The sequence below is a fragment of the Dicentrarchus labrax genome, unplaced genomic scaffold (assembly GCF_905237075.1).
Source record: "Dicentrarchus labrax unplaced genomic scaffold, dlabrax2021, whole genome shotgun sequence".
Taxonomy (NCBI): domain Eukaryota; kingdom Metazoa; phylum Chordata; class Actinopteri; family Moronidae; genus Dicentrarchus; species Dicentrarchus labrax.
In genome coordinates this window covers 165,546-177,693 of record NW_026136899.1, presented here as the reverse complement: position 1 = coordinate 177,693, position 12,148 = coordinate 165,546, and the positions used below count along the sequence as shown (strand labels likewise).

General features: G+C 39.2%; 2 protein-coding genes across 2 annotated transcripts in view; one reads left to right on the top strand and one right to left on the bottom strand.

The window, feature by feature from the left end:
* Positions 1 to 103: 103 nt before the first annotated feature.
* LOC127360624 (myelin-oligodendrocyte glycoprotein-like) lies at positions 104 to 11,900 on the bottom strand. Its single transcript, XM_051395083.1, has 8 exons — positions 11,602 to 11,900; positions 4,474 to 4,759; positions 3,182 to 3,523; positions 3,059 to 3,088; positions 2,233 to 2,358; positions 2,039 to 2,101; positions 1,618 to 1,689; positions 104 to 1,501 (listed from the first exon to the last, which is right to left on the bottom strand). Exons 2-8 carry the CDS (start codon positions 4,487 to 4,489, stop codon positions 1,440 to 1,442), a joined length of 711 nt encoding a protein of 236 aa, XP_051251043.1. The 5' UTR covers positions 4,490 to 4,759; positions 11,602 to 11,900; the 3' UTR covers positions 104 to 1,439.
* Positions 11,687 to 12,148, top strand: part of LOC127360629 (uncharacterized) — a 38,232-nt gene continuing 37,770 nt past the window's right edge. Inside the window, exon 1 of the mRNA XM_051395086.1 lies at positions 11,687 to 11,802. Coding sequence (XP_051251046.1) covers positions 11,687 to 11,802 — 116 coding nt within the window. The remainder of the gene's footprint in view (positions 11,803 to 12,148) is intronic.

Here is a 12,148-nt window from a genome sequence, read left to right as displayed (position 1 = left end):
AAGAAAATCTGAGTGGAGCTGTGTTGTGATTGCACTATAATAATCTGGTCATGATATTACAAATTAAAATGAAAACTAAAAAGGTGTCTTTTTGTACAAACAGTTAAAAGAAAAATCTTTTTATTCACAAACAGTCACAGGTTTGACTGACAGCTGTTATCAGTGATTTTGGTTTTGAATATTTGAGCAAATCAAAAGGTTGAATAATAATGACAGACTGAATTTTATATAAAAGAGATGTTGCAAAGTGCTTCAAAGGCCAGAAAAGACAAGATATTAAGCAAAAACACAAAAATAAAGGAGCACAACAAGGAAAAATATTTTAAAAACCCAATATAAAATTTAAATACTTCACCAATGTAACAAGGAAACAGAAGCATACATTAATCATACACACAGATTTTTAAGAATGTCACCTTAAAATAATAAAAGTGCTTTTTATTGTTCCCTCCATCAATCAGTCCATTACAGTGTCAGTCAGTACAGGGAGCTGGATATTGGCATTGGACAGAAAAGATTGAATCCAGTTAAACTAACTCTGTCCCTGCAGTGGTTTATAAAATCAACTCATCAGGAAGAACTTCTGAATAATTCCCTGCAGCTGCACTTGAATCAAGAATATTACACAATCAGCATTCAACTCTGCTCTGTAGTGACCCACATTCAGAAGTTACACACATTCTTTACTCAAGTAAAAACAAGCTCTAAATATATATTATATATAAACATATAAAGTACTCTCTTGGTTTCTCTGAAGGATTTCTACCGATTGTTTCTGTGCAAAGTGGAGTCTCTCTTTCTTGTCTGAATCGTCTTAAGTTGTTACGTTTTGTTACATCAGTCATGTGTGATGTGCAGCATTCTTTAAAGTGTATATACTGTCAAAGATTAAAGCTTGAATCTAAATGCCTAACTGCATTTTATTGTCTTAGTGGTTGTACTTTGTTCAATGACAATAAAGTTGAATCTAATCTTAACCAATCTTATCTAAATGAAGCATAAAATAAAGTACACTTGATACTTGGCACATTTTGCTGATGATACTTGTTGATACTTAAAGAGCCACCATGAGGTCAAGCAGGGGAAGTTACCTGCTATCATCATCCAGTTTACAGTGAATATAAATGTGAAGCTCTCACATACCTTCAGACTGTACTGACTGTATGAACCTTTAGAAAAACACATGTAGACGTCAGAACATTGTCTACCAGAACTCAGTGCTTATTGCTTAATTGAATGAAATGGATGAATGAGACAGAGTGGAACATAGTCCCAGTTACTAAAGACTCAATGTATGCAATTAATGGTTTATAAAATGGCCTCTGTTTAATGTGCAAGCTGTTTTTTTTTTTTTTTTTTTTTTATCAACCAGGATGTTTTTCTGAAGGTAGCTGATGAAAAAAGATTTGGATTTGGTAGCTGGGTCACAGAATCAAAGATTATACAGCATGGGCTTCAGGATTGTCCATCTGTACAGGAAGATATTCTCTCTCTTGTCCTCCTGTACACATCAACAACACAAAACAGGTTATCAGTCAGTGATTTCCAAACTGAGTGTTTTCTGTAGTTTGAGTGCTCTGGGTTGAGTTTAGAGGAAAAGTCAAATTTGTGACTTACTGGCAATTAAGTTCATAGGCATTCCCTCAGCATTGGCCTCATCATTGGCCCCATCATTGACCCCTTGTCCAGCTGAACACATATCAACAACACAAAACAAGTTATCAGTCAGTGATTTCCAAACTGAGTGTTTTCTGTAGTTTGAGCGCTCTGGGTTGAGTTTAGAGGAAAAGTGAGAATAGGATGTAAAAGGACAATTATTTTATCAGCCCAAGCAGAGTCAGTCAGCAGTGGAGTGATGACACTTGTTGTTATTGACAGTGAGGAACTACAAGTAAAGGAGCTTGTCCCAGATCAACCATCATAATCAGACAGCAGGATAGTGAGAAAGCTCAGACACACTGTACATGAGAGGCTTCTAACTGGTTCAGCAGAAAGGTCAGATAGATGAATGCATGTGAATGTTTGTGTGCTTACTCACTGAAACAGCAGGGGCAGATAGAACGTACACTGATATTGGCCCCAACATTGGCCCATGATTGTCCTGAACACATATCAACAACATATATCAACATACCGAAAAACCCATTTCACTGTTCACTGTTGTTTGAAGACAGACTGTAAAACTGTCTTTTTAAATGGAGAAAATGGAGAGAGAGAAGATTATTGACTTACTGATCTTTCTACGATTCATCCACAATACAACCAATGCAACAACAATGGCAATGACAGCAAAGACACTGACAGGTATGCCTACAGCCATGCCGGTTATAGCACCAGTGCTAAAACCAGTGCCACCACCTGAAAGAACAGAGGAAAGATGTTGAGATTTGTTCTTCACTGTTCCAAGATAACATCCATCAACAATATTTCCACAGCCACTTCTCCTGTTCATGGTCTCAATGTGTACTTGGAGTCCATCCCACCAAAACTGTCTGTTGGTTAGAATCTCTTTCATTGCACAACAGTAAACAAACAGTATTATCAGTGAGAATATTCTCCAGAAATACGAGGATCCAGGGTTATTTAAAGGACCGCTGTGGAGGATTCAGTGCCATCTAGTGGTGAAGTTACAGATTGCAAACAAGTGAATAAAACTTCCAAATGTGTTCTGGGCTCCTGTAGAAACATGGCGGTGACAATAGATCCTCCTGATTGTTACACACTGGACCTTTCAGTAGTCCTCTATCAGTGTGCTCTGAGATGATGAATGAGTTCATTATTTGTTAGAATGGCATCCTGTCAAATGAAGCATTACATTCAGAATTGCTCTGATTACTTTTGAGGTTAAAGAGGTCATATTATGCTCATTCTCAGGTTCATATTGTAAGGAGGAGAGAAACAGGAGTGATATCTGTGTACATTGTGGACTGCAGTAAAGACAGCACTTACCTGGCTCTGTGTCTGTGGAAACAATGAAATAAAATATTAAAATATGTGATAACATTCAGACCAAGAGGAGATGACAGCTGATGAGGAGATAAATAAGATATTTACTTACTGGTATTATTAGTCTGACCTCCCACTGGCTCTGTTGGAAAATTAATACAAAACCTTTAACACGTGACAAATAGAACATTTCCTCTTATTTCATTTGAATGTGTAATATATTAGCTGTACTCACCAACAGTGAGGTTAATGAAGCCTCTCCTGACCTGACTTTGCAGTTTGGGAACAAAGCAGGTGTAACTTCCAGCATCCAGTTCAGTTACGTTGGTCAGTTTTAGTGAAATGTTTCCTCTGATCATTTCTTCATGGAAGAGAGATGTTCTACCTCTGAAGTTCTCATCCTGATCAGTTAGATAGTCCTTCTCATGGCGCCAGATGTGGACATATTCTCTATCATGTGTCCACTCCACTGTTAGAGTCCTCACATTGAATGGAGGCTCCAGGTGACATGGCAGGATGACGTTATCACCGACTGTTACTGTAACTGGTTTGTCTGAGCCAATCACCTCAGACTGTCCTGCAGAGACAAACATCATATTTACACTTCCTGTTACAGAATCATTAAACACTGATATTAAAATATTTCATTAGTACAGCATTAGTGGTGGACTGATATGGTTTTAATGGTTAATACTGATATTTAGAGAGCAGGGCGGCTGATGGTCGATATTTAATACTATTTGCTGTATTTATAATGCATGTTGAGTTAAATGTTGTTTCAAACTGATTTTGTATTGATTAGTGAAAGAGAAAAATACACTGTGGGGTTCAGAATGGGACTGGTATTTGAGGGGGAGTCAGACAGTACACTCATATGTGGCATTATTAAGAGGCTAGGGGAGGGTTAGCTTCACACAGTGCTGTCAGTATCACAGTGATCTGAGGTCAGCAGCACATTATTCAGTACCCACACACTGCTGTCCAACACATTATTATTGTTATTATTATTATTATTATTATTATTATTATTATTATTATTATTATTAATAATAATAATAATGTTATTATTATTAGTTGTAGTAATATTGGTATTAATGCTCTAGTGTATTAATTGCAATAAAATAACAGAAAAAAAGTGAATGTTGCACATTTTATATTTATTTTCTCTTACTGTATTTATTATCATATTGTAATTATTAGTCATTTTCATAAGAGAGCAATAAAGAAGATGACATAAAACGGCTCTGTGTGTCTTTCAGCAGTACTCAGAGGCCACCCTTACCATAATAACCCTACTGTAGGTGCAGCCACATCCGGACAGCAGCTGACGGTACCGCAGTAGTTAATGGAGGTGAGTAAAAAAACACCGTGAGGCCCGGTGGGCCGCGCGCCAACAAAACTTAAATCACGCAACAAATAGCGAAATAAACTAAATAATAAACCATTATCATATGGTAAATGATATATAGAATAAAATATTGTAAGTTTTGGCTATAATACAAGTTAGTAACAGTCCATGAGACTTACCTGTGGCTGCGTCCATTACAGCAAAAATCAGAACCAGTCCGATCAGGAGTTTATTCTGGGTCCCGGTGAGGAGAGAGCGGGTGGAACAGCACGCAGCAGCCCGGAGACAGAGCACCGAACCCGGGGTCTTTTTTCTCGAAGACTCTCCGTCCACTTCCTCATTAAAGATACCCTTTATCTGATATTCAGCCAACCAATCAGACGGAGGTCCGAGTCAGTTTCGCTTTAAGTGGGATCCTGGTTGTTACTGTCACTGGTTTGTCTGAGCCAATCACCTCAGACTGTCCTGCAGAGACACACATCATATTTACACTTCCTGTTACAGAATCACTGACACTGACCCTAATCGAGAAATTATTTTCAGAAACATTCAATTAGTACAGTACTGGTGGACTGATATGGATTTTTTAATGGTCAATGCTAATATTTAGAGAGTAAAAATAAATATAAAGTTATGTATAATTCCATTATTCCATGCACATTACAATCTAATATACATACTTATATGAGCCAGTAAAATACAGTTTTAAATATATTTTTTCTTAATTAATAACAGAAAAATACTGAAGGTTTCAGAATGTGACTGGTATTTAAAACAGAGTGGGGTACAGTCATCCAACTGCATTGTTCTATACATTATAACATATATTTAACACTAGCCAGCAAAGGTTTGAGATTTGATTGTCATTTAGGAGACACATGTTAACATTTATAAAAGATGATGGATGAAACGTTTACAGCAGTAAGTGAGTTATAGAACTAATGCATCAAACAAAGTTTTTCACCAATGTAATATAAATGTTTAAGAACCTACATGACATCAAGGTTACGCTGATTTTATTGGTTCCACATGTCAAAGATCACAGTTAAAAGATGCACTAACTCTGCTACCCTCTTCCCAACTCCAGGTGATGGGCAGCAGCATGTATTAGCTGAAGCTTGCTCTCACAGGCCAGGTTGACCTTTGCCTTTGGGCAAATAGAAAAACTCTTAAAATCCATCGGTAAATCTATTGCTCCTCACACCCTTGTAACTGAACTTCTTGATACTGTGTTGTTACCTAAACAAATTGCAATCTGCAAATGTGCCGCCGTCTCTGTGTTATCTCTGATGCCAGCGAGTTACCTGTGGCGCCGGAGGGGCAGCAGATGGAGAGAACTGGGCTGTGTGTTTCTGCTGACTGCCACCATCGCCCTGCCTGTTACCACTACTTGAGACGCCTCAGTCAGAACAAAACAAACATCACAACACTCTTTTGAGACTATAAAATGCTCAAAGCCATACACAACAGGCTATTATATGCATAAACCTTTGTTTCACCCTGTTTCCAACTACACTTTATGTCCAGGTAAACAGCAGGATGTTGAGACTTCACCCGAATATCAAGGACATGATAAGACACATCGATATGCTTGTTTGTTGGCACACCTGGGCACCCTGGTGGTCATAATGTTCTGCAGTCCCGTACCAACAGACTGCTCTGCTCTGTGTGTTCTGACCCCTTTCTATCAGAACCAGCATTAACTGTTTCAGCAGTTTGAGCTACAGTAGCTCGTCTGTTGGATCGAACCACAGGGGCCAGCCTTCACTCCCCATCTGTATCAATGAGCCTTGGCCGTCCATGACCCTGTTCACTGTTCTTTTCCTTCCTTGGACCACTTTTGATAGGTACTGACCACTGCAGACCGGGGACACCCCACAAGAGCTGCAGTTTTAGAGATGTGCGGACCCAGTCGTCTAGCCATCACAATGTGGTTCTCTGTAGAGTCTCACAGAGCTAACATTACCAACGTTGAGACAAGCGGCGATGGACAGACTGCCTTCACAGTCTCACTGCAGTTTCACTTTTGTGTGCAAGGTGGAGTCAATGGATCTTTGTGTGTCCTGACATTTGGATAATAACAGATTACACAACACAGGCAGCAACAAACAACTAGTTTAAAAACTAGTTTTACAGCATCTATAACAGCCTGTTATCACAAATAATGGATATGAAACAACTTTATGATGTTTCCACCCAGCAGCTGAATCCAAACCAAGACCAAGACCTCCACTGACACTGACTCTTCAACCCACCACCCGCCCTGAATATATGCTTTTCATAACTGCACTTCCCCTGGATGAAAAAAAAAAAAGTCTGAAGGAAAATTTGGAAATAAAACAATTGATTGATTTCTAATGCCACCTTTATATATTTCTATTCAGTGCCAAGCAAATATTGATACATGTGATTGTGACTCCATGAATATTTCTTTGGATCCACCCCTGACACAGAGCAGGGATGATTGATTGTAATTGTGATTTTTGGACTGTATAATTACAATTTGACATGACTCTTTTGTGTGTGAAGCACAAAGATTACATTCAGTATTTCTGGCTTGGATTCTTTGTTGTTGCTTATTAGAGAGGAAATCAGCGTGAGAGGTGGTGTAGGTGTTGTATGGCTTATTAAATGGAGTTGGAGGCAGAAACTCTTCCCTTCAACCAAGTAGTCATAATGTATCGGGTTCTTTGGCCCTTGGGCATCAAAAACTGACCATCTTGGATATTATATTTAGATCCTTTGAATGATTGCTATCAGCATGCAATACTGAATTGTGTTCCATATCTTTATGGTAGACTGAAATGTGAATGGCTCCAGTTAGATCCAAGTAACGGATTTTCTTAGCCCTGAGTCCCCATCACTCAGTGATACTGAGTTATTGGGGTCATATGATTTCAGAAGGTCATATCTTAAAAACAGGAAGAACACAAACCTGTTATTCTGCATCATCACTGTCATTGACAAACATTATTTCATTCAATATTTTGAATAATATGTCTTCCAGTATTTGGTAGCTGGGTCAAAGAGTCAAGGCTTATCATCAAGTACTAGTTGGTGTTTCTTCTTCTTCTTGGTGATTCTACGTATCAGGATTTCCCCCAAGATCGTCGGTCCAGGATCGTCCCTGTTTACAAGAAAATACTCCCTCCAATGTCCTGAACACATATCAACGACACAAAAGTTATTAGTCAGTGATTTCTGTTGTTCTGTTGCATAATATGGCCTCATTAAGACTGGTGCTGTGCTGGGTTCTGCATTATATAGATCAGATCTCTGCTCAAAACCTGGTTCTATTTAAATGCATTTCATTGATGATTCCCTGATTAGTTGTGTCAATGAGAAAGGTGTAACCCGTAGAGATGAACCTATATGTGGGGTATAACAGAATATTGTGAGAAATATATCTCTGGTGAAAAACAACAAAGACTAAATGAATCACAGGCAGGTACACACCGTCTGCACTTGAGAACCCCCAAAGCACTTTAGTGCCACCTTCAGGCGATAACAGATAACAACATAGCACTCCAAACCAGCACTGGTACTGCAACAGTACATCCTCACTGTTGTTTGTTGCACTTTGTCACATTTAGTTACTTGTTTCTTCTTTTCTACTTATATTACCTGTAAGTGCTTACATTTTGTTGCATTTAGTTAATTGTTTGATTTATTTTATTTTAGCCTTTATTTTATTTTATTTTACTTTATTTTATTTTATGTTAGCTTATTTTTTACTCTAACCCTGTAGTACTTTACTTTACCACCTTTGTATTGAAACTGTTGCACAGTAATTTCCCTCGGGATAAATAAAGCTTCTTGAATCTTGAATCTTGAAAATACCTTTATATATATAATTGTTTCTCTGTCTGGCCCACAGTTTTACTGTTTCGGTTAACCATTTTCCTTGGTGGATGGCAGTAATAATTAGTATGTCAGAATGCATGTAGTTGTCTCACCCGTCTGTCGGTCAGTATTGATTACAAAATGTGCATCTCTTCTGTGGCTAATGTTAATTTCATTATGATCCTTACTGCATAAAGTGTGTAAATATACAACTGGCCCATTTTTGGGTGAACTAAATATGCAAGAGTAGTCATACACATCACTGTTAATGACACGGGCCAGTTATTCATTCCTGGACTGCAGGCCACCTTTATGTTCCAAGGTTGTGAAAAATATAATAATGACTTTTTCCCATCTTTAATGCAATCAGAAATGAGAATCAATAAAAAAATGTTTTTTATCAAAACTCTTTAATTGTTATTTTTTTTGTCCATTTCAATGAACATTGGGTCCAAACAGTTGTTAAAATACCAACATCATATGACAACATCATACCTATTTTTTGTCTTACAATTGTCACATTGACATCACATGGAACATGAGCTTGAACAGTTCAAATGATGTTTTTTTGTAAGGTCCAAACAGTTTTAAAATATAACATCATAGATTTTTTTTGTTTGTTTGTTTGTTTGTTTGTTTGTTTGGTTACAATTTACCAACAAAAAAAGCTATAGAATCTCACAATTCTGTCACTACTGCCTCATTTTCTGTGGGCATATTTGAAACAATTTCTCTGTGACACAAAACAGAAGTGCACCTTGCACTTGTCACAGTAGACATGTGTTTTTCCTGAACAGCCTGGCAATTTGCACCTTGTTGCTTATTTTTTTTGCATCATAATTTGGCATGTGGTCCAGCATGTCGGTCTGCACCTCTTGAATGGGCCGTTTTTCCATGGCTCCTCTCTTTTTTGGTGGCTCATCATGGTGAGTTGGACTCGTACATGGACTGGGTGTGTTGGAACTTCATTTTCTCAATGCGCGGCGCTTCCCCATGTGCACAAGAGCTTCTGCCACATTCAATTTGAAGTCAAGGAGATCCATGACTTGCTGTGGCTGAGTGCCCTGGCGTTCTTTGTCTCTGCAATACTCAAGCCAGCTGTTCACTACAGCAACATCAAAGGCATGAGTAATCATGCGCCCATTTGCGGGACCGGATGGTAATCCTGTAAAGGCTGATGAGTTGATCAAGCTTGTCCACCCCTCCCATGGTCTTGTTGTATTTCTTCACCACCTCTGGACGCTTGACCTTAAGGAACCGCCCATCTTTCTTCTCCCACCTAGCAACTTCGTCTTCATCTCCTACACCAACAAAGTTGGAGGCCAGCACAACAGAGCAGTTATCAAACCACTTCACTAGAACCACCTTTCCATCCCTACTCCTCACTTCATCGGGTTCCCTCGCTCTTTCTTTGACATTTCTTTGTCACTCTTCAGTGGGGGCTTTGCAAAGCAGCCAACCCTAGCTGGGCCAGCCGCATGGATTTTCTTTTCTGCCAGCACTTCAAGGACATTGTAGGTGGTGAAGAAGTTGTCAAAAAGAGCTTGTGGTTAGGAGTCTGGATTCTCTGGCACAGGTGGGCAACCACACCTGCTCCATGTCCTAAAACCTTCTTCCTTAAAACCTTCAGAGAGCTCTGTTGTGGCACCTTGATAGATGAGGAAGTCATAAGCAAGGCCACTTTGGCTGCAGAGGAAATATATCTTGACTCCCCATGGTTCTGGCTTCCCTTTGATATACTGAAGCACAGAAAGTTTCCCCTGAAAGGCACAATCTGCTCATCAATAGAGAGATGTTCCTCCACTTGCAGCTCTAGACAGCATTTCCTTATGGAGTCATAGAGTGGTCTGGCCTTGTAGAACACATCAGTGTCTTCAGAAGGCCTCTCATTGTTGTTCACCACATGCAGGTTGGAGCGAAGCTGTAAAAATCGGTCACGAGACAGGGTATCCCGGAAAAGGCTGATATTGATACTGGAAGACCAGTACATTCACACTCTTGGCAAACCCAGTGCCCCCATTGCCAAATGTAGACCAACAAGGGCTTCAATCTCAGAAATGTATGCATGTTTATACCCCCTGACTGCATTTTGTTCTGCATAGATGTTAGTCATTGTTGTCATCAGCTAGAACATCTCACTGGGAACATACTGCTTGAAGTAGCCATATGGTGTTAGTGGCTCAGGGGGTTCAGGAGCAGGAGCAGGACTTTTGTGTTTGCAAAAGGGCCATCCTCAAGTAACAGGTTTCTATCTGCCTCCTCAGGCTTATAATCCTCTCTGTCTTCCTCATCCTGACCTTCCACTGCCTCAATCTCAACTTCTTCCCCTATCAATAGTACCTCTGCCTCATCCCTGTCTTCCCCTGAAATCATTAGCAAAACATTATCTGTCTGTGCTATGTCACCATACTGTTCCTGAGTATGTAAGGGCCCTAAACTTTGTATTCATTTAATTTATTTATTTAAAATCTTATATGTGATGTTATGTGATGTTTATACTAAAACTATTTTTCAATATGACATTCTATGACATCTATCAGCATCTCCATCTTCCTCATCGCTTCCAAGAATGTCAATATCAGAGATATTTCCATTGTCGATCAGTTCAAGGACTTCAAGGGCTGTATATTCTGCATATGGAATATTTCCAACTGATTATCAACTCATTCTCTTGTTCTGATGTACTGTTTTTATAGTAATGTCATTCATCAATACTGGCGAATTGAGTTCAATAACATGGCTTCTGACCATTCCGTCCATTCTAATGGACAGCGATATTTGAAAAAATCCTGTGTAAGAACTCGCAATGAAACATGTGATATTACACTTCTATTCATACATTCCATCTTTCAATATTATATCAAAACTATGAAATCTTGGCACAAATATCTATAAATGTGACTAAACTTTTGAAAATGATCCTTACTTCGACGTGTGGGGTGAAGCCCTGCCATGCCTCTCTTCCGTGTGGTGGATTTTTTTCATACGTCGACAAGCAAAGCTATACTGTCGTTTGATTGGTTGTTAAACGTTCAATTCAATGGACTTGAGGGTTCAAGTGGTGTTAAATGTTGCAAAAAGTAAAAAAAAAAAAAAAAAGCCCCTGTCATGTGACGTCCATTGTAATGAGCATACCCACTCTCCCAAGCACCACTACACCACTGGTTGCTCCATAACTGCTGGATGTGTAAATAAGCTGTTTGCTAAAAGGTTCACCATATCAGCTTTAAACATGATGATATGTCAGTGTTGTGTTCATATCTTGCTTTTACTTCCCCTCAGTGGACAACAGGTCAGATCAGTTACTACAGGTTTCATTATTCACTCAAATAAATAAGTCTATTTTTATAACTGTGAAGCACCAAATGAATAACAATATCTGATACTTTCAATGAGTTGGTTCAGTGTTTATCAGGAGAAAATCATACTACTGATAAATAATAAGAAAGAAAGAAACTCAATACCAGTTCAAGTACAGTGTGACCACTAACTGGAGAGGTGTTGTCTGCCAATCTACATCTCCATCCTCCTGTCCAGCAAGTGGCGATAATGTACGCGCCGGCGGGTGTCACACAGGAAGGCCGAAGCTCTCTGGATAACGTGGCCGGGTTCGGTGCTCTGTCTCTCGGCTGCTGCACGCTGCTGCTCCCGCTCTCTCCTCACCGGTAACCATCGGTGACTGTACGCACTGGGGACACTGGGAACACTGTGAACCACCGGTGACTGCGCGCACTGGCAACACTGGGAACCAGCGGTTACTGGAAGCTTCATTACAAAAAACGAAAGTGAAAGTATTGAATGACTCAGCTCATTAGATTAAAGACTCTCTGACACATCGAGGCAGTGATGAAGTGGGAAGCCGGACTAATTCTTGCTGTATTGGTTTGGATTTTTATATTAATCAGTGCAGTCAGAGGTAGGACTGACAAACTGTTACTAACCTACATTATATTTAATTCAATACAATTCAATATTATATATTTAATTGCATTGAATTTCATTTAATTATAT

Bases quoted from the DNA above. Each gene is read 5' to 3' on its own strand.
- LOC127360624 (XM_051395083.1), bottom strand. The intron at 2,359-3,058 runs GTAAGTAAATAT...CTGTTCTTTCAG, and splicing joins AGGTCAGACTAATAATACCA to GTGGTGGCACTGGTTTTAGC. The intron at 1,690-2,038 runs GTGAGTAAGCAC...ATATGTGTTCAG, and splicing joins TATCTGCCCCTGCTGTTTCA to CTGGACAAGGGGTCAATGAT.